This window comes from Chlorocebus sabaeus, chromosome 12, assembly GCF_047675955.1.
Source record: "Chlorocebus sabaeus isolate Y175 chromosome 12, mChlSab1.0.hap1, whole genome shotgun sequence".
NCBI classification, from domain to species: Eukaryota; Metazoa; Chordata; class Mammalia; order Primates; family Cercopithecidae; genus Chlorocebus; species Chlorocebus sabaeus.
The window spans coordinates 8,991,109-9,014,035 of record NC_132915.1 but is presented as its reverse complement, the minus strand read 5'-3'; the positions used below and the strand labels follow the sequence as shown (position 1 = coordinate 9,014,035).

The window sequence follows — 22,927 nt, the reverse complement described above, 5'->3', positions numbered from 1 at the left end:
GCTAAAATTTATCCATGTGTTTTCATTTGTTTAATTTTGCTTGATTTTGAAGTTTCTGACATTAGACAACTAGAGATGGATGAAATGCTGATTTTTTACAGCAGTTAGGATGAGTATAGGACTTGCCCTATCCCACCTTCCCCAAACCCAGAAAAAGGACAGTACAGGAATTAACAACTTCTAAAAACAAAAGAGGAGGAGGCAGTGATCTCAACACATTACAGACTAACAGAAACATGGAAGTATGTTGAAGGATAAAAGAGAGTGAGGAGGAGGGCAGCCTAGAATGCATGGCAGGGGGGTCTCGCAGTGGAGGAGGGAGAGGGACCTTTGCAACAGTGGGACGGAGGACAGCCAGGCTGCAAAAAGACCACTCCTCAGTAACTGAGCCTGCAGCTCCCACTGCTCCCAACTCCTTACAGCCAAACTAGCATTTTGCCTTTAGAGAAGAAGTCTGGGGAATATTTATCCAAAGAAATTAAACATGCTGCCTGGGGAGAATTAAGGCAGTAGGAGGAGGATGGTGACCCTAAGTAAAGAACTCTTGGGAGGCACCCAGGCTAAAAGTCCAAGCCCCCTCCCCTTCTCAACCTAAAGTCTAACCTTCAGATGACAAAATCCCACCCACACACGTCATTCCCTCTATCCTCTGCCGATGCCACCTTCACACACACAATTCACACATAATCTCAGTCAGTCCTCTGATACTGGGGACAGACTAGAGGGGAAGAGAACTATATGTATTGAAGCTGAAGAGAACAACCCCAGGAAAATCCATCCAGCCTCTTGTTCTGAAATCTCATGGTATAAGAATGCCAGACATCTTAAAAACACTAGCACCATGAAGAGAAAGATCATGATGAGCAAATCAACACCTGCCTCAGAAGATAATTTGGAAAACAGAAAAAAAAAAAAGTTAAACAACTTATATTAACATCAAAAAGTCAAAAAGATACTGACTGCATGTATTAAAAAGAACAACATGTGTGAAAAATAAAACAATTGCAGGACAACAAGAATCTTTTAGAAATTAAATGTAGAATTTGTAAAATTTTATCTATATCTATATCTCTATACCTTTATCTATATATATCTAATCTATATCCAGATACAGATATAGATTATATCTAGATATATATCTAATCTAGATATAGATATAGATTAGATATATATTACACACACATAAGTTTGTGTGTGTATATATATACTATATATAGATATAGATTACATTTATATATAGATATCTACATCTATATATACATCTAGATTGTATCTATATTACACACACAAAAGTTTGTATGATAGTCAAGAAAAGCTCCTGGAACATAGAACATAATTTCAAATAACTGGAAAATTTTTGAAAAGACAAGAGACAGAAGGTCAATACAGAAGGTCTACGCCCTCAATCAGGAGTTCTGAGATGCAAAAAATGTAGAAGGCAGGAAATTACAAAAAATATTACATAAGAAAATTGTTCTGATTCAAAGAAAAACAGGTCTTCAGAATGAAAGGGTTCATCAAGTTCCTAGAACAATTAATAGAAAAAGACACACATGTAGATTCTTGCCTATATCATTACAGAACAGAAAGATAAAAGAAAAAAGAAAAAATTTACAGAAAAAAATAACCATAAGGGATGAAGAATCGCACCAGTCATACTACAACTAACCATACTTTTAATCAAAAGTGACTGGAAAACATATTTTCAGACATGTAAGGCTGAGAAAATTTATGCTCATGCACCTCTTTCGAGAAAGGCACTTAAGGAAGAAGTCCAGTAAAACGTGAGTAAAAGCCAAGATATAGGATGATATAGGATATAAGTCCAAGAGTCCAATGAAAATATGTCCCTGGGATGATGAGTTTGCTCTGGAAATTTATTAGTTCACCTCAGAAGAGGAAGTCCATCTGTCCATGTGTCCTAAATAATAGATGGAATGAGCAAGGCACTGGTTAAGGGTAAACACACTGTGAGGAAAACATAGCTGTCTTCTCTCAAGAATAGGGCAATTAGAAACTTCAAGATTAACTGATTTTAAAAGCATTTGTATAAAAAAGCACATATGTAATGTAATGTAATGTTATGCCTAACATATAGAACTATAATATACATATTACATAAAAAACAAAAAGTCAAATGGCAGCTATAAATCATACTACATCATAAATAACATTAAATATGAATGGATTAAAAAATACTATCAAAAGGCAGAGATTTTCAGAGTGGCTAAAATAAAACAAATAGATTGAAAATAAAGGAGAGAAAAGAATGTGTCATATACATAGCAACCATGAGAAAGCTGGAGTACATATACTAATACTAGATAAAATAGATTTTAAAACAAAAGAAGCAAAAAATGTTACTAGAGATAAAGAGGGACATTTCACACTAATAAAAGGTATCTCCATCAGGGAGATACAACAGTTATAAACATATATGCACTTAATAACAGAACATCAAAAGACATGAAGCAAAATTAATAGAAATAAAGGGAGAAATAGACAATTCAACAATAATAGAGATTTCAATACCTCACTTTTAATAATGGATAGAACAACTAGACAAAAGACCAACAAGGAAACAGAAGACTTGAGTACCACCACAAACGGACTAGACCTAACAGATATCTATAAAGAACTCCACCCAACAACATTATTTATACATGCTAACCAATTTGATACTTAGGTAAAATGGACAAATTCTTAGAAAGACACAAAATATCAACATTGACTTATGAAGAAATAGACAATCATGAATAGACCTATAACAAGTGAAGATAATTTGTAATTTAAAAAACTAGAGATAAAGAGGGATATTTCATACTAATAAAGGGTCATTCCATCAGGAAGATACAACAGTTATAAACATATATACACTTAATAACAGAACACCAAATTTTTCTAATTGTCTCAAGGGCATTCTTTTTATTACCTGTTTGTTGGAATCAGAACCCAAATAGATGTAGTCTGCACTTGCATTTCATTATTTCTCTTAACACTTTTCTATTCTTACACTTTCCTTCCATTTTTCCTCCACACCAGTGATTTGTTTGAAAAACTAGATATTTGTCTGTGGAATACCCCACCTTATGATTTGGCTATTGCTTCCTTATGGCATTGTACAGCTTGTTCCTCTGTCCTCTGTAATTTTTTTTTTTTTTTTTTGAGACAGAGTCACCTGTCACCCAGCCTAGAGTGCAGCTGTATGATCATAGCTCACTACAGCCTTGAACTCTGCCTCAGTCTCTCAAGTAGCTGGGATTACAGGTGCATGCCACCATGCCCAGCTAATATTTTAGAGATGGGGTCTCACTATATTGCCCAGGCTGGTCTTGAACTTCCAGGCTCAAGTGATCCTCTCACCTCAGCCTCCCAAAATGCTAGGATTACAGACGTGAGCCCACATACCTGACCTGTATTTTCTATAAACTTGCAGATACAGAGATTCTTTTTAAACAGCTTCATTGAGATATAATCTAGATACCACATTCATTTAAGGTGTACAATTCAATGGGTTTCAGTATATTCGCAGATACATTCATCATCACCACTACCAATCATAGAACATTTTTATCACCATAAAAAGAAATGCCATACCTTTCAGCTATCACCTCCCTGTCCTCCCATCCCTCTCTCTCACCCAGCCCCTAGGAACCACTCATCTATTTTCTGTCTCTGTAGATTTTCCATCATGAACTTTACTGTGAATAGAATAACATATGGTCTTTTGTCACTAGCTTCTTTCACTTAGCATAATGTTTTCAAGGTTCATCCAAGTTGTGGCATGTATCAATACTTCATTCTTTTTATAGCTGAATTATGCTCTATTGTATGGATATACCACATTTTACTTTCTTATTTATCTGCTGATGATACTTGAATTGTTTCTAACTTTGGGCTATCATGAATAATGCTACTATAACTATGTGTGCACAAGTTTTTGCATGGGAATGGGGTGAGAGTGGAAATGGTTTGGGGGAGACCAGTGTTTTTCCTTAAAAGCCTTCTGCTGTATCTCCTTTGTTTATATTTTTCAGTGTTACATTGATAAAAATGTAAAACGCATGTTGCTGAGACGGGCTCTTGGATCAAATGCTCCATGTTTCTCAGCATTTCTCAGTTTTCTTGGAGTGAGGCTGGGACTCATGGACTAGAGGGAGCTGATGTGAGTCCCCTCCACAGCACAGCCATTGACAGCCCGCGAGTTTCCTCCAGCCTCTCTTCTCCTTCGAGCTCCCATGTTGAGAAGGTGAGCCCAGGACATGGACAACAGTTCATCTGGATCCCAAGTCACCCAAGGACCTGTGGGACCTGGAGAGCCACACAACACACACGGGACTTGGCACGCAGGGGACTGAGCTCTGCTGGGTTAAGCCACTGAGAATACAGATTTTATCTGTTATTGCAGAACAGCCTAGACTGGCTGATACAAAGGGAATTTAAAAATAACAACAGGACATTATAAAGTGAGGATTAGGGAACATTTAAAAATTACTCTCAAAAACTAGTGAATGTGGGGGTGTTGGATTGTCATCAATGTTTTCTGATTTTATGAACAAAATTCCCAGCATGTGCTCTTAAATGTGCAATGACCAGACACCATGTGAATCACGCCCACAGGAAACCCACTCACCGGCGGTAGCAACGCATTCAAATGCAAGCACAGTGCCCACCTCACTTAGCTGGTCCTTTAAGACCAAAGAGATGAATCAATGATAAATGACTCAGGGAATAATTTTAGACATAAGAGGGCTGACTAAACAATTCTGAAGATGTTGAAAAGTAAAGTGTTCCAGACTCCATCTCTGAGGCTTCTCTTAGAGACCCAGCTACTGGCACTTTCCAGATACTATTTTAGAGTCAGTATTCTTGACACCTTACGAACAGGGCTCAGAAGATGCCCCAGGCAGCTTCTCATCACGTTTCCAGTGATCTCAGTGAAAGGTGGGAAGGCACAAAGGTTGGTATACTGTGGAGTAAATTTAGATGCAGAACTGTTTTGCATCCTTATTTCTCTGAGTAATCTGTTCTCTGCCAAGTTTCCCCCTTTATAGTCAGGGACCAACCAATTACCATGAAAATCAGATGAATAAATATTGAAGAGAATGTGTTCATTGCCTATTTTGGTGTCCCCACAGCAAGAACGCAATGTTACATTTTTAATGAAGTCTTTCATTTCCATTTTCTTTTTCAGCTAAAGCTGTCTTCCATAGGATCAATTTAACTGAAAAATCAGATCCAACAAAAGAGCTCCCCCGCTGAAGAACAGTCATTAGTAGGTATGACTTGACAAAATTTCTCAACAGTACTACAAATTTCTCCTCCAAAATTAAAATTGTATGGTAAACACAGCTTTGGGCATTGGCTCGCTTGGATACCTGGTTTAATCATATTTCCACAAATTCATACTCTCTTTACCTGCTATATTATGATACCGATTTTTAATGTATGTTATTAGTAGTACACAGTTCTTTCTTAAGTCATTTTTTCACATATACAGACTAAGTGGACAAACAAATTCAATCATCTTTGTTCTATGACATCTTTTAACTAGATTTTAGCTTTTTGTTTTTTTAAATATCTAACATTTTGAACTGAAATATTTATATTCTCATAGAATTGCTTGGGTATCTTCTCCCCTATTTTCTTTTAGATAACCACAACTGTTAGTTTATGCAAAGAGGAAGAAGTCTGAGCTGATTCTACTTCGAAAATTTTGTTTCTGATTCTACGTCTGCCAGTAGTATGTGACCCTCAGCACCCCATCACCTCCACAGGCTCTCAACTCTTAACCTGTAAAAGCCCAGGCCAATCTTTGTGTTTGTTCATCAAATGCTTGTTGAACACTGCTATGTGCCAGGCACTATTCTACACGTTGGGCGCTATGGCACTAAACAAGTTTGCTACCCTCATAGGGAATACAGTCCAGTAGAAGAAACTAGCCAAATAATGAAGAAATTAACAAAGAAACAAATGTTTGTTTGTGGTAAGTGCTTTAAGGTAAAAACAAATCAGAATGCAGAAACAGGGGGTATAGAGGGAATCCTATTTGGGATAAAAAGGTTAGGGAAGGTTTCTCTGAAAAGACTTCTCTGATGTGTAGGAAGCCTAGCTCATCTTAAGAGGTGAGTAAAATGGCAAAATCTTGATATCAAAATCAGATGAGCATATACAGGCAAAGGCAGCAAAGATAAGACAGGTTTTACTTACAACAGAGATTCAACAAAATCCTAAATAAAACATTCGGTGACCAAATCCAATAATGTACTTCACGAGAACGACGGCAAGGTGAAGCAGAGTTTATGACAGGATTACAACATCGAAAACATCTAGCTGTGTAATTCTCCATATTAACAATTTAAAAAACAATTATTATCTCAAAAGGTGCTGAAGAAGTAGTTGATAAAGTTCAACACCTATATATAATCAAAGTAATTAAATAATGTGTAAGTTCCATGAGAGCAGATATTTTCTTTTAAAACAGGTTCATAGACATTTTCCAGCTGCCAAAACACAATGTCTGCACATAGTAGACATTCAGTACATATTTGCTGAATGAATGAATAAATGGATGAATGAAATTTTTTAGGACAATCAATGAAAAGATAATCTCCCCAAAGCCTACTGCAACCAGTGCAATCATTCCTTTTCAGGTTTGGAGTGGACAAGGACACTCTCCCCTGGCCAGCCTCTGTAGGTGCCTGTAGTCAGAGCAATGGGGTGAGAATCCCACGTAAGGGTGAGCCCTGGAGGGCAGGAGGTGAAACTGTCCAGGTCTGCTATGGCGGGACCAATGTTCCAGTAAAACTACTAGAAGAAGAAAAGTGTCCAGGCACAAGATCACACAACATTCCTCTCTCTCCAGCAAAAATGGTTGAGGAAAAGAAACTCAAAATAACATGCCACTTACAACAGCAGCTAAATCTAGACACTCTAGGAAATAATCTAATAAAGGAGATAGAAGAATTTGTGGGAAAAATTTTACAACTCTACCAAAAAAAAAAACTGAGTTACTGGAGACTTAATGCCATGCTTGTGGCTGTGTTGATCTAATACAGAAAAATTGTTGGGAAAAAGCTGAATGTTGGGAGGGAAACTGAGGCAGGGCTTGCATAATGTCCTCGGGAATATGTCTAGACTTGCTGGCTCCTTGCTTCTAGCCCTCCTAGGCTTCTAGATCGATTATATTCCCATTATCTCAAGTAGCAGAACATGTTCCATATAAAAGCTTTAAATCATGTGCTTAATGCAACGTGTCCTTTTGACCGCCACATTCTCACCACCTGTTTCTTTGCTGGATTACCAATAAATACCATGGGCTCCCAGAGCTCTGGGCCTTTGTAGCCTCCACGATCGCAATGGACCCCTGGTGTCGCACCTTTCTCTCTCAAACTGTCTTTTTCTCAATCCTTTGACTCTGCTGGACTTTGTCACCCCCATGACCTAGTGTTAGGTCTGATCTCCCCAACAAAAATGTCTGTTCTTCCTCAAATTAATCTATATACATTCAATGCAAGCCCTATTGAAATCCCAGCACGTATTGTTGGTGACTTGAAAAACTGATTCTAAAATCAGTGTAAAGAAGAATATATATCTGCAGCTCAGTAAAACAGTTTAGAAAAAGGAGAATCAATAGGAAGGACTCACACCACCAGATGTTAAGAGAGTTCCAAAGCCATAAGGATGGAAACAGCATGGTGCTTACACAAGGACTAAACAGATCAGTAGAATAGAATCCAGCATCCAGAAACAGACCATGATGCAAAGAACTTAGTATGTTTTCAAAGGAACATCAGGACAGCAGAGAAGAGACGAATGATTTAGCAAATGGTGACAGAAAAACTGGCTTACTCTCTGGAGATTTAAAAACATGTTGAACCTCGGCCAGGCGTGGTGGCTTACACCTTCCAGCACTTTGAGAGGCTAAGGCAGGTTGATTACCTGAGGTCAGGCGTTCAAGACCAGACTGGCCAACATGGAAAAACCTGTCTCTACTAAAAATACAAAAACAAACAAGTAAACAAACAAACAAAAAATGTGAGTATATGTATATTGGGTCTCTATCTCATTTCAAATTCAAAATACCTTCAGTTAAAGCCCACATGTGAAAGATGAAACTATAAAGCTAAGGAAAGAAAATATATATTCAAATCTAGTATATTTGTGATTTGTGGGGGAGAAAAACTAAGTCAAAACCATCAAGCACGAACGGGAAAACTGACAGATTCAGATGCATCCCATGAAAGACTTCTATTTGATGAAGACTATCACAGACAAAATTATCAGATGGATGAGAAAAGCAAGAGAATACATACGAAAATTCTGTTGCCGAAAACCTCAACAAGAAAGCCCAATCAGAAAGTCAAAAGAAAAACATGGAGAAAAGAACAGAACATAAACTTTACAGGAAGAATCTGCTAATTTACTAATGAAGTGCAACCAAAGAATTACAAATCAAACAATGAGATATTCCCTTTCTCCTTACTCCCACAAACTAGCAAACCTAGAGACTCTCTCAAGGAAGAGCAAGGATGTTGCTGGTGTGCGCCTCCGTAGCTCAGCCATTCTGAAGGCAAATCCAAGCCCTAGTGAAATTCAATGTATGTGTACCCTGTGACCAAAACGCTACTCTTGGCTCCTGTCCCAGAGATACTGTGCCCAGGTACAGAGAAAAACATGCATGAGAGTTTGTAGCAGCTTAGTCATCCTTCTCAAGAGAGCTCAGTAAGTGACGTGTGGACTGCACATGTGACCAGCCCCAGGCAGGCCACCACAGTAATGATCTGATAAACAGAAACCACCATGGACACATCTCAACAACATGTACCGTGGTGGAAAAGGAAGAAACAAAATGGGATTTGTGGAACAATATAATGTTTGCAAACTTTTTTCTTTTTTTTTTGAAGCAGGGTCTTGCTCCATCACCCAGGCTGGAGTGCAGTGTTGTGATCACAATTCAGGGCAGCCTTGACCTACTGGGCTCAAGCAATCCTCCCATCTCTGTCTCCTGAGTGGACTACAGGCAGTCGCCACCACACCTGGCTAATTTGCAAACTTCTAAAAGGCACAAACACAAAATGTTTTCTCAGAAGTACATGTATGTTAAAAAAGAAGATGGACTGGAAGGATATACATATATACGTTACATTCATGAGGAAGTGGCTGTCTCCGTGGAAGGGAGGAAAGAGGAAGTAGCTACTGGCTGGAAGTGGGAAGTGGCTGTTTCCAAAGAAACAGAAAGAGGAACTGTTCAGAGTGCCAGGAGCTGGGGAGTTCAGGCAACTGAGTCTTGGCACCTGAGGTAATAAACCATTTTGGATAACACCCCCACCCCCGACACATGCAGTTTAATTGTGTTCCAGTCCAGCTGAAGACAAAGGCTTCATCCCTCCCTGCCAATCAGAAAATGCAATGTTTTTAACTCCTATTAAATAACTCTACCCTGCTTTGTTGTTTTCACTGGATAAAAGGTTTTAAACAATCCTGGAATTTCACTCAACAGTTAGGTTGATTTAACTACATTTATGAAGCTTAGCAATTCTTGGACTATGCCCCAGGTAAAGTCGAATGTGTTTCTTGATGGTAAGATGAAAAATTCAGCGAAACCTACAGGATTATTCAGATACAGCTATAGTGCCAGGGATGGCCAACATCATTAGGAGTTACTTCTCTAAACGGGAAAACAAGAGACTTAGCAAAGGGGGTTTCATTTACTGATCATCATATTTTACAGCCTTAGAACAAAATCCTCAGTGATTCAACTTTTTGACAGAAGCATTCAAGGTAAATATTAAAAGCCTAGATGTCTGTACTTCCTTGTCCACTAGAAACATGTTTGTAAGGAAAATGCTCTCAGTTTCTGTATTTATTTACTTTAAAGGACATAAAAGTCAAGGCTTTCAGCCTAGGCCATAATTCTAAAAGTTTTAAAACTTGTGTGGGACCCTGACCACTGACTCCTGGCTCCTGGCTCTGGCCTGATGACAGGAGTTGTCTGTCCCTGGGTTCCCCTGAAGGACTCTGTAGGCACTTGTGGATAGAGGTGGGAATGTGGAGGGCATTTGACAAAGTGGAAACTGTTTAAGGCAGGTCTGCGCCCATCAGCAGGTCCGACCCCATCCCCACTGGGTACTCACCGTGCCTTCCGGGTCCACGAGCAGCAGGTGCTTGGCCTGGCCATTGTGCATGCCTGTGAGGACAAAGGAGCCTGGGTTGGTGGTGCTCTTCCTGACCAGGAAGTCTCCGTCTTTCTCCAGCAGCCCCTCTGCCTCCTTCCTGCTCATCTCTCCTTGGTACCAAGTCTCAGCTTGCAGGTCCTCCAGCATCTTGGCATCCGGGGCTCTGGGTGACACAGGGCTGATGCACTCCACGGAGGCTGCCTTGCTTAACACAGGCCCCAACGGCTGGTTCTTGAGAGCATCTTCAAAAGGTTCTGTCATCAACAACATTGACCAGCAACAAGTCAATCTCAAGAAGAGCAAATGATTTTAAAAAATACAGAGAGAGAGATGGAAATGCAAAGGCAACTCCTCCAGAAGGGGAAAACAAAAACCACTGGATAAAACTAACTGGCTGGTAATATAACAAGAGCCATCATAACAAGCATTGAAAAGCACAGCCCAATTTTTGGCATGACTTTCTGATGAGTCTGCTTTCCCAAGACAGCTGGGAGTTGTGCTATGTGCCAAGGAGTCAAGCACACCCTTTGTCTAGCTAGTTGGAATGACTTCATTTTTGCATGCTGCAGGAGGCCATGAATATCACATGCCATGTACTTTCTCTGGAACTTCAGCCAGCCTCTTTAACAAATTCTGAATAAAAATCTGCCAATACCAAAGGGAAAGACAAGCTACAAAGCTTTGATTTTATGCAAAACCGGAGCCCAATCCACCAAAGATTTATTTGAAAATCTTTGCATCAGGCAAATTTTTAAAAGAGAAAGCTTATGGGTATTGGGTGCCTCTCGTGTGACTTGCCCCAGGCTAGGAGCTCCACCTCCCCTTAACCTTCACTTGTTTCCCTATGGAACGAGGCTCTCGAATGAGTGCTTGAGACCATACTTGGTTTCATCTCCTTCAGAGCACACTTCTCAGTGCAAGGCATGTGTGAATGGTGAGACGGCTGCTCTAACAATAAATACCAGCAGCAAAAGAAGTAGCCAGGCATGTCTAACTAAATTCCTATGTTCGATTTTCACATAAGGTAGTGTGTATGAAAGAACTCTGAAAACTGCACACAGTCCTATGCAAGTGGAAGGCAGTGTGATGATTATTTCAGCCTACACTGTCTACCCAGCACAACATAAGCAGCACAAGAACAGGAATAGTTCTTTCCTGAGCATAACTACACCCTCGGAGCCCAGCATTGCTCCTGGGACACAGTTCATTCACTATAGTCAACAAATGCTGTAAAATAAGCCAAACTTGCTCATTGTTAGTACAGGGTGGGCAGAAGTGAGGTGAATCAATGAAACTAAAATTAGTTCTTTTTGACGCTTATTAATCTTTAACAGATTTGGAGATAAAAATAAGTTAGAACCATTGGCAAAAATTATGTTTGTGGATGTTCTTTTTCATCTGACTTTTTTCCTGATTACCTGGAATTGTCATTTGTATTATACTGTTTCAACACCATCAACACCTTTGCTATCATCTACATCATCAAAATCGTCAGCATCATCTCCACCATCACCACCATATCCACATTCACTTTTATTGGCACCACCACCAACATCAGCATCACCACCATCATCACCATCATCATCATCACCATTATCACCATCATCCCCATTGTTACCAGCATAACCATCATCAATACCATCATTGTCACCACCATCACTGTCACTACCACCAGCAGCAGCAGCAGCAATAGCATCATCACCATCAACATCATCATCACTATCCCCTCACCATTATCACCACCACCACTACCATCAGCATCATCAGGATCATTACCATTATTACCACCATCCCCATTGTCATCATCACCATCATCACCATCACTGTCGCCAGCATAACCATCATCATCACCATCACTGTCACCAGCAGCAACAGCAGCAGCAGCAGTAACAGGTGCAGCAGCAGGATCACCACCATCAGCACTATCATCACTATCACCATCACCATCATCACCACCACCACCACCATCGGCATCACCATCATCATCACCATCATTATCACCATCACCACCACCACCTTCACCACCAGCATCATCATCAGCATCATCACCATCACCATCATCACCACCACCAGCACCATCAGCAGCAGCATCACCACCATCATCATCACCATTATCATCACTATCATCACCACCACCATCAGCAGCACCATCACCACCACCATCAGCAGCATCACCATCACCATCATCACCATCATCATCACCATCATCACCACCACCATCAGCAGCACCATCACCACCACCATCAGCAGCACCATCACCAACATCACCACCACCACCATCAGCATCACCATCACCAACATCACCACCACCATTGCAGCATCATCACCACCGTCATCACCATCATCATCATCATCATCACTGTCACCACCACCACCACCACCATCATCCGCAGCAGCAGCATCACCACCACCATCAGCATCATCACCACCATCATCACTACCACCATCAGCAGCACCATCACCACCACCATCAGCAGCATCACCATCACCATCATCACCACCATCACCACCACCATCAGCAGCAGCATCACCACCATCATCACCATCATCATCGTCACTGTCACCACCACCACCACTATCATCCACAGCAGCATCACCACCACCACCATCACCATCATCATCACCAACATCACCACCACCATCAGCAGCATCACCACCATCATCACCACCACCATCAGCATCATCACCACCATCATCACCATCACCATCATCATCACTGTCACCACCACCACCACCACCATCATCAGCAGCAGCAGCAGCAGCAGCATCACCATCACCATCACCACCATCATCACCATCACCATCAGCGCCACCATCACTATCACTACCATCACCATCTTTCTACCACCACTATCATCATCATCACCATCACCACTACCACCATCACCACTACCACCATCACCACCATCATCACCTCACTATTATCACCATCACCATCAGCGCCACCATCACTATCACTACCATCACCTTCTACTACCACCATCATCATCACCATCACTACTACCACCATCACCACCATCATCACCTCACCATTATCACCATCACCATCAGCACCATCATCACTATTACTACCATCACCATCATTATCACCACCACCACCACCATCAAAATCACCATCAGCAGCAGACCACCATCACCACCATCGTCACATCAGCACCACTATTATTTAGAGCTACTGATTCAAAATAAAGAACACAGAGTGCTGGCTTTATTTAGTTCCACACTTTTCAACAGGCACCAGCCTTTCTAAGGCTCTTTTTATATTCTGTTTCCCCTCCTTAGGTTTTGAGAGCAAGAGGAGAAATTAACTGATGGGAAAAGGGTAGCTCTGGTTCTCATTTTTTCATCCTAAACACCAGCCAATCTAACTTTCCTTAGGGCCTGAGTCCAGGAGTCATTGGTAAATTGACTATATTAAATAGTAAAAATGGTCTAACCAAATATGGAACTATTAAACTGCAGTTTGGAGGTACTATAACAACTCCAGCAGAAGCTTGGAGAGCTACCACTGTGCTTTGCATCTTGAAAAAGTGGCTTCACATTTCTCAAGCTGTTTTCACATTTTTAAAAATAAAGGCACTGGCGGGACTGAATTAGGTGATCTAGCATTGAAGGTGGCTTCAAGCATTGAGATTCTACAGTTCTTGCTTAGATGATTTTTGTAAGTCAAAATGGGAGTCCAGTGTGTCTGGGAAGTCAAATTTGCTAGGGAGAAACAGTGTTGTTGTGATGAGGTTGCCTAATTATAAAGGCACTTAACCCTGTCCTCACTCATAGAAAATACCACAAATCACAGGTATTGGACCAGCAAGGCTGCCTTTCACAAATTATAAAGTTAGTTAACTTCTAGGATTCTTCATTTCCTCCTCTGTAAAATAAAGATAACAGTAGTTATCATAATATTTATCAGTAAAAATTTAAAAATAGGTGTTTAGCTCATGGTAGAAACTCATTCAGAACTAGTCTCCATTCCCTCCCTCTTCAGCCTATAAAATTCTCAAGGAATATGAAAAGCAAAGTTTAGGATATAAAGCTCTTGTGAGCTTGTGATGCTCTTTCAAAATTCTTTAACAAAAATTTTCACTTTCGTTAATCAGTTCATGAATGATTTAATTTCCTCACTCTATATTACAAACAGAAAGTCTGTGGTACACATCCCACTACATTGCTGTCTGCAACAGATTCCTACTACTCTCCTTATCCTGTTTAGTTTTCATCACTGAGGAGCACTTACCACTACCTGGTAATAGATATAGTTGTTTATTTAATCTCCATGAGGTAGAGACTTTGCTGGTTTTGTTTTCCTGTGTATCTCCATCAAGTAGAATAGTATTTGACAAATGGTAAGTGTTCAGTAAATATTTGGAGACTGGTAAGAGGTGAGCAAGAGAGAAAAAATGAGAGAAAACAATGACAGAGCAAGTGGGAGGAGGGGAGAAAGAGAGAAAACCCTCATAAGAGAGGGGTGTGTTGCAATTTCTTGCCTATATGTGAAATGTTGGTCTGCTTCAAAGACCGAGAGCTCTGTGGAAACACGGGCCATGCCATTTCATCTTTGCATCCTTAGCAACTAATACAGTAGCTGGCACATAATAGCCAATTACTATTTAAATGAATAAATAAACATTTGTGTATGTATATTGTCTCAATATATTTGCAGATCTTCAAGAGGAATGTCAATTCCAAAAAGAAGGGGAAATTGCTCTGTCTCTTGACTATAGAGAGGGCTATAATCCTAAACGAATCCAATCATCCCCCAGAAAAGTACAGCTAATCATCACCATTAATCGAAACCCTGCTATCAGAAAATTTAGTAATTACACAGATTTCGAATAAAAGGCAGGGTGAAAAGCAACCTCAAAAGAGAAGAAAACCAGAGACAAACAGAAACCCACTCATGTCAAAGAGATCTTTCCTCGGGCTGCTCTCAGCGCTGCTGACCGCAGTCGGCCAGGCCTGCGGTGGGATCTGCTGGGTGTTGACGTAGGTGGGTGCTTCTCCTGTGGGGGCCACGTGCAGTTTCCCTTCTGGCATGCTGTAGATGTCCAAGGACCCTGCAACAAGAAAGTGAGCCCCTTTTATGACAGTGACACTATTCAAGCCACCCAGCCCTTCACAGAGAAGCTCTTCCACCAGCAAATGGGAAAACTCCTCCTTCAGATTCCTATCGGTGATATTGTCCTCTTCTGAGCTTATCACCACACACTGCTGTAACCTGACCAAGATGTTTTCCAGTCCTTCATATCAACATGGGATCTGCCAGCCAATGTCAAGATGGACACCTTGATGGCTCCACTGCGATGGCCTTAGCAAAGATTCTGGCCCTTGCTGCCCTAAGACGGCAGGAGCCTGGCAGGCAGAACACGCCTGGTCTCCTCCTCTCCTTGACAAATGCTTCGGGATCAGATAACTGAGCAGAAGGACCACAAGCCTGATTTTAATTGCTCTTTTTTTTTTTTGATATAAGCAAATGCTTTATAAATTAACTTCATTCAAGCAATACAATAGCAGCTCTGTTCTGTTGTAGGAAGGAACTGAGAGAGACTCCTTCCTTACAAAACAGGGCTGCAGTTACTGCTTCTGGGTCTGTGAAGGAAGCCCAGGGTGGGTGTGCAAGGGAAGAGCCCCCTCTGCTGAGGCCGTGACGCTGCCTCGATGGGACTTCACAGCTAGGCAATGGGTTTGCTGAGGCTGGGCCCGGGCTGTTCTGTCACCCAGACCTAGTAGCCCGAGAACGCCTGCTCAGATCCTTCTCGGAGTCTTTTTGCATGTGCGCCCTGTCTCCAATCTTCTTACATAAACATGTTCGCAAGAACACCCTGTGGCGTTCACATTTCTGGAAAGAGGGTGTCTTTCACACCCTATGGGCGGTGGTGTGTTGAAGCCAGCTCAATCCAGCTGGCAAGAGTTGGTTCAGGGCTTTTTAAAAAGCGTTCCCAAGAGCCTGTGGCTGGATGTTCGCCAGCACACCACTGTCTCCCAGCCTGTAGGTGTGAGAATGAAGTGTCGTGCTAACATTCCCTCACTGGGGAGAACCACCTGCACGGACTGTGTTTCTACTCTCCTAGTTCTCAACATGCTTTCTATATTGAAGAGTCTAGTCAGATTATGCGTCCTTGCTTAGTGACAGTTATTTGCAGTTTACACCTTTGTGTACATTGCAAACAAATCAGCCTTTAGAAAAGAATTTCACAAACAAAATGTTAAAAGGAGAAGATCAGGAGCCCACATGTATAATCTTCCTGACTACCTTTCCCACCGGAGATGACAGCAGATGCTGAGCCGGGGCAGGAGGACATGTGCCATGATAATACCTGAAGTTCACGTCCATTGGGGAGAATATCTGCCAGCAAATTAATAAGTGACATTCTAATTTGTTCTGTGAGAAAATATATTTATTTATTTATTTATTTATTTTTTTTTTTGGCAGAGTCTCACTCTGTCGCCTAGGCTGGAGTGCAGTGGCACGATATCGCCCCACTGCAGCCTCCACCTCCCAGGTTCAAGTGATTCTCCTGCCTCAGCCTCCCGAGTAGCTAGGATTACAGGTATGCACCACCACACCTGGCTAATTTTTTGTATTTTTAGTAGAGACGGGGTTTCACCATGTTGGCCAGGCTGACCTGGAACTCCTGACCTCAGGTAATCCACCTGATTCGGCTTCCCAAAGTGCTGGAATTACAGGCCTGAGATACCATACCCCGCCTATTTATTGTTTTCAAAGAAGAGTTGGAAATTTATTGAGAGCTCTGAGTCTCAAGTTCCAGGCCAGGAGCTCATTCTGCTACATCATCTGTTCTCGATCTGGCTGGAATAACTGGAATATATCAAAAACAAGACCTATTTTAAAATAAACCTGACATATTTTGCAATAAAGTAAATATCTAACAGAAATAATGTGTCTCCTTTATTCTTTAGCTGTTATTATATGTCTATGCACACACATGTCATGGAAATACATTTTAAATGTATATAGAACAAGGATAAATAGCCCATAGTGAAAATGTCCCTCTGGCAAAGTTATGACTCTGATTTGCTATTTCCAGCCTATTCTGAGGCAGAACATGTGGTGGCTTCTGCCAGGCCTTATGTTTTATTGACTGGGCCAGCACTGTGGGTCTTCCTGCATCTGGGGCAGGCAAGACATGAAATTCTCTTACACAGAGGACATTTAAAAAATGTATTGTCATTTGCTTCCTGGCATAAATAGCTATAATGAAGGAATAAGCCTCAATATTAAACCAATAAATGTTTAAACTTAGATACACAGAAGCATCAGTTGCCCCCATTGCCTTCAGATCTTACAGACTTAGTAGCCAGGATCCCAGAGCTATTGAAAGAGTTATAAATTTTTTTGAGAAGGGAAAAAGGTTAAAATTAAAAGACATTCTTAAAGGATTAGACTGAGATATAAATACATTCATACATATTTGTATGTGTATATATAACTGTCTAGAGAATAAAGACTTACGTGAGCAATTAGCAGTTACTTCTTAGATAGTTGTATCTAAATTATTATGGCTGTATCTAAATATATTTGAATTATTTGCAGATATCTGACTTATGGACAGTTATATCGACATTAGTTGTAATGTATGATGTAGGTGCATGTTATTATGACTGTAAGATGCAGAAGTGTTCTCTAAGAGTATCCAGGGCCTGTGAGAGATGCATATCCCTGGTGCCACCTCTGCCTCAATCCCCAGCTTACAGTAGGGGGCTTCACATTCCCCAAAAAGCAGACCCTAAGTAAAGGGAAGGAGAATGAGACAAGGAAGGAAAGGCAACAATTTGTTGTGGGAGTCACTGGGGCTCAACCTCAACCTTAGAGTTGCCTCACGAGTTCCCATCAGAAACTGGGGTGAAGGTGTGCCTGAGATGTCAACTTCTCAGCACCCCTGGGCACGAAAGCTCTCCCAGTATGGAGGTGTACAGTCTCAGAGGCATGAGGCAGTGAGTGCCCATGAGGTGTGAATGGTCCAGGAGCTGCGGGGAGGCACCACATAATTGGTGCCAGGAGATATCTGCAACACTGTTGCCTTTTTTTTTTTTTTTTTTTTTTTTTTGGAGACAGGGTTTTGCTGGAGTGCAATGGCGTGATCTCGGCTCACTGCAACCCCCACCTCCTGGGATCAAGTGATTCTCCTGCCTCAGCCTCCCAAGTAGCTGGGATTACAGGCACCCGCCACCACGCTCGGCTAATTTTTTTTTTTTATTTAGTAGAGTTGGGGTTTCACTATGTTAGTCAGGCTGGTCTTGAACTCCTGACCTCAGGTGATCCTCCCACCTCAGCCTCCCAAAGTGCTGGGATTACAGGCGTGCGCCACTGCGCATTGTGCCACATTGTTGCCTCTGTTTCTATGGTCTAGTCAGGATTCTATAGCAACACACACAGCAAATATATCCAGGGGTCATTTTGTCAGTCCACAGAAAATAGGCGATCCAGTGGTGAGCATGTTACTTTTGAAAAGAGTCTTTTGTGTTTCTCACCCATCTCACCTTGTCTCTCACTTTGCCTGAAAGGTGTTTGCTGCCAGTCTTCACCAAAGGTGTCTCCTAAGTGTCTTCCCTGGTAATAAGTCTGCTCTTTTCCTGCAAACTATAGACACATGTAAATAACACAGAGTGAAAAAATTATTTTCTTCTCATTTCCCCACTTTTGAAAGCCACAAGACAGTCGGCAAATTGATGCTTAAGGTGGATCAAATCCTCTGATACACCCAATTTTCCCTTCATGCCTCACGGTTGGCATTAAGATTTGGGAAATAAGTTTGTATGAGTGTGAGGAAAAGGCTGCATCTCCATCAAAATTACACATGCTCCCCCTTGTTTTCATTACCCCCACCACCCCTCCCGAAGTGTGACTGTAAATCAAGCTCTTCCATATGTATGTCCTAAAATAAATTTCAATTACAGAGTATCTATGTGTCAGAACACACTTCCCACATAACACATACGCCCATGATTGTTCACACTTGGGCAAGTCCACTCTGTAAACCAGGAAACTTCCTTCAAAAAATCAGGAAATTCCCTCTCAGTGTCAGATCCCTGAGCTCGGTGTTATTTTGCCATTTTTAGTGGTGCCATTATCATTCACAAAAGGTAGTAATGTTAAAAATTTCCTGTAACAAAATAGAAATATCATAACTCTAGAAAGCAATTGCCTTACTAGAATTTTGAGTTCGACATAAAGCAAGGCAAGGAACAAAATAGAAAACTCATAAAATTCTCATCCTTTTAAGGGTCTATATTCACTCCTTTTCAGAGAACCCAATGCCTCCCAAGCCTTTTTAAAATCTTAAATTCTCTCTTTCCCTCATGGAGATCACAGTATGATGGAATACATCTGAGGGTACAGAGGACACCCCCAGACTCATATCCCAGGAATCACAACACAGTTCCAAAGCGTTTGGCTAATGCTTTATGATGTTAACACACACAAAGCCTCTCCTCATCTGCATGCCTCATGAAATCCGGTGAGAGAAAGTTCATGATTTACTGTGTCAAAAATGGAATAGAACATCAGCCCGAAATCAAACAAACAAACAAACAAAAAGAAAAGGAAATAAAGTTGAGTTAGCCTCCATTCCTTATAAAGAGAAAAAAATATAAAACCAACCTGTGCAGTGTCAGGAGCATGGGGTCTGGGTTTCAGTCGAGCATCAAGAAAGCCCCCTGGAGGAGGCGTCTTGCTTGGGATGCTGTTGTAGTACGGGTGGTCTGAGCCTTCTCCCTCCTCTTCTGTCCATGGCTCATCCAGACTCTGCATTCTGTTAAAGGAAGATTTCCAAGGGCTTTAGCCAAAAGTTGAGCTTGCAGCCAAAACCCACAAATCTAATGTTAGCGCCTGTTATCAAGAAAAGAGAGTTTAGTCAGTGCCTCTTCCGCCATCCAGGTCTCATGCATAGATGAAAAGCAGACGAGTGGTTTAGCAAAATATCTCTGCCATATTCAGAGTTTCACTCACTGGAACATTTCAGTCATGTTTGAATGAGGTCCTTTTGTAAAAGTACATTTTAATTAAGAAAGAAATTATGCCTAAGGATAGCCAGCTCCTCAAGGGACAGCACACATTTTTGTAAGCCATGAAATTGATCCCAAACAAAACCAACTACAAAATGGAAATTTAGTGATAAGAGGGAAAATGGTAGAATATGAACCTCTCAAAATTCTCCCTTCTGCTATTTGAAAAAAACTGTTGTGCTTCAAAGGACACTATCAAGAAAGTAAAAATACAAACTGCAAAATGGGAGAAAATATTTGCTAACATGTATCTTAAAAGAGACATGTATCTAGAATATATAAAGTACTCCTACAACTCAACAATGAAAAGACAGCCCGATCTTAAAAAGGAGCTAAGGTTTTGAGCAGATTTTTCTCCAGAGATACACAAAAGGCCAATAAGCACATGAAAAGAAGCTCGACATCATTAGTCATCAGGAAAATGCACATCAAAACCACAACCAGAGACCACTTCATCCCCACTAGGGTAGCTATAATCAAAGAGATAGACTAGAAAAAGTGTTGATAAGAACATGGGATATTAGAACCCTCACACATTGCTGATGAGACTGTAAAATGGTGCAGCCACTTTGGAAAATAGCTTTGCAGTTTCAGCATAACCATATGACCACAGAATTTCACTCCCAGTTATATACATAAGAATATTGCAACATATGTCCACAAAGAAACTTGTACACATCTTCACAGCAGCAATGCTCATAAGAGCTAAAAGGTAGGGCTGGGCGCAGTGGCTTACATCTGTAATCCCAGCATTTTGAGAGGCCAAGACTGGCAGATCATGAGGTCAGGAGTTCAAGACCAGCCTGGCCAACATGGTGAAACCCTCTCTCTACTAAAGATACAAAAATTAGCCGGGCGTGGTAGCATGTGTCTGTAATCCCAGCTACTCGGGAGGCTGAGACAGGAGAATTGCTTGAACCTGGGAGACGGAGGTTGCAGTGAGCCGAGATCGCGCCACTGCACTCAAGCCTGGGTGACAGAGCAAGACTCCATCTCAAAAAAAAAAAAAAGGTAGAAGCACTCAACTGTCCACAAACTAATGACTGGATGAACAAAAGGTGATATATCTATATATTCAAATATTACTAAGAACTCTAAAATGCAAGAAATACTGACAGATCCTACAACATGAGTGAATCTTGAAAATATTCTTCTAAGTGAAAGAAGCCAGATACATACAGTATGATTCCATTTATATGAAATGTCCAGAATGGGCAAATCCATAGAGACAGAAAGTAGTTTAGTGGTTGGCGGGAGACGGGGGAGTGGAGAATGGGGAGTAATTGCTGATGAGGATAGAGTTTCTTTGGGGGGGTAATGAAAATGTTCCGGAATTAATGGTGATAATTGTACAACTTTTGAATATAACACATCAACTGAATTGTAAACTTTAAAAGGGTGATTTGATTATATATGAATTAATTATCAATTTTAAAAATAATAATAAATGGAGTCTTAGTGGCATCTGATTTGTTTTTCAATGTCTTCTTCGGTTTTGGGTTGAAATACCCTTGGATTTCTGCAAGGAAAATCCTCCAAGAAAAATCAGACCATACCAAGAAATCCACTGATGGACTGAGTGATTGATTTTTTTGAGATAGGGTCTCGTTCTGTCACCCACGCTGGAGTGCAGTGGTGTGATCACAGCTCACTGCAACTTCTGCCTCCCACGCAAGCCATCCTCTCACTTCAGCCTCCTGAGTAGCTGGAACTACAGGCACGCACCCTTGCACCTGGCTAATTTTTGTATTTTTAGTAGAAATGGGGTTTTGTCATATTGCCCAGGCTGGTCTCACAGTCCTGGGATCAAAGGATCCACCCGCCTCAGCCTCCCAAAGTGCTGGGATTACAGGCGTAATCCTGCAATCCATACTTGGCCAAAAATCCATTTATACAAAAGTACTATTTTTTCTGGGTGTGGTGGCTCAAGCCTGTAATCCTAACACTTTGAGAGGCTGAGATGGGTGGATCACTTGAGGTCAGGAGTTTGAGACCAGCCTGACCAACATGGAGAAACCCTGTCTCTACTAAAAATACAAAATTAGCCGGGCATGGTGGTGCACGCCTGTAATCCCAGCTACTCGGGAGGCAGAAGAATCGCTTGAACCCAGGAGGCAGAGGTTGCAGTGAGCTGAGATCGTGCCACGCCACTCTAGCCTGGGCAACAAGAGTGAAACTCTGTTTCAAAAAAAAAAAAAGTACTATTTTTTATTTCCAGTTAAAGATGTGCAACGAATCCAGATATCCAGATCAGAGTCTCTTCCCCAGTAATAACATAATGAACAACAACAACAAAAATTCACAAATAGTAAATCTATACACTCACCTGCAGCGAGAGAAGGACGGGAGAAGCCTGACTCCCCAACGCTGAACGCACAGCTTGGTTGGCCTCACACTGCCACACTCCCTCTACCCTCACCTGTCCTCATCTCTACCCCAAAGAAACTAAGCTGAATGTAGCAAATCCTAATACCTCCAGGAAATATTTCCCTGTATGGAGACACATGGCCTGAGGGATTGAGTAGAAAATCCAAGAACTTCTCCAAAACAGAAGCCCCTGTCTTGCTGGCCCCTAAGATCTCCGCATCCCAGAAGGAAAACCTGCCAGTAGGGCCACAGGTCAGGTCCCCAGAGAACGGGGCTGGATCAGCTGGATGCAGTGGGGTTCTCTCATGCTCCCAGGCTGCTTCCAGCTGGAGGAGTGGAGCTGGAATGGAAGGCAGGGC

General features: G+C 41.4%; 1 protein-coding gene across 2 annotated transcripts in view; it reads right to left on the bottom strand.

The window, feature by feature from the left end:
- The window catches only part of SHC3 (SHC adaptor protein 3), a 305,086-nt gene that overhangs the window by 20,213 nt on the left and 261,946 nt on the right, over window positions 1-22,927 (bottom strand). For both annotated transcript variants that reach the window (XM_073021453.1, XM_007969707.3), the window contains 4 exons: window positions 19,798-19,948; window positions 18,678-18,777; window positions 15,074-15,232; window positions 10,137-10,432 (listed from right to left, as the gene is read on the bottom strand). In XM_073021453.1, the coding sequence (XP_072877554.1) occupies window positions 10,137-10,432; window positions 15,074-15,232; window positions 18,678-18,777; window positions 19,798-19,948 (706 nt within the window). The remainder of the gene's footprint in view (window positions 1-10,136; window positions 10,433-15,073; window positions 15,233-18,677; window positions 18,778-19,797; window positions 19,949-22,927) is intronic.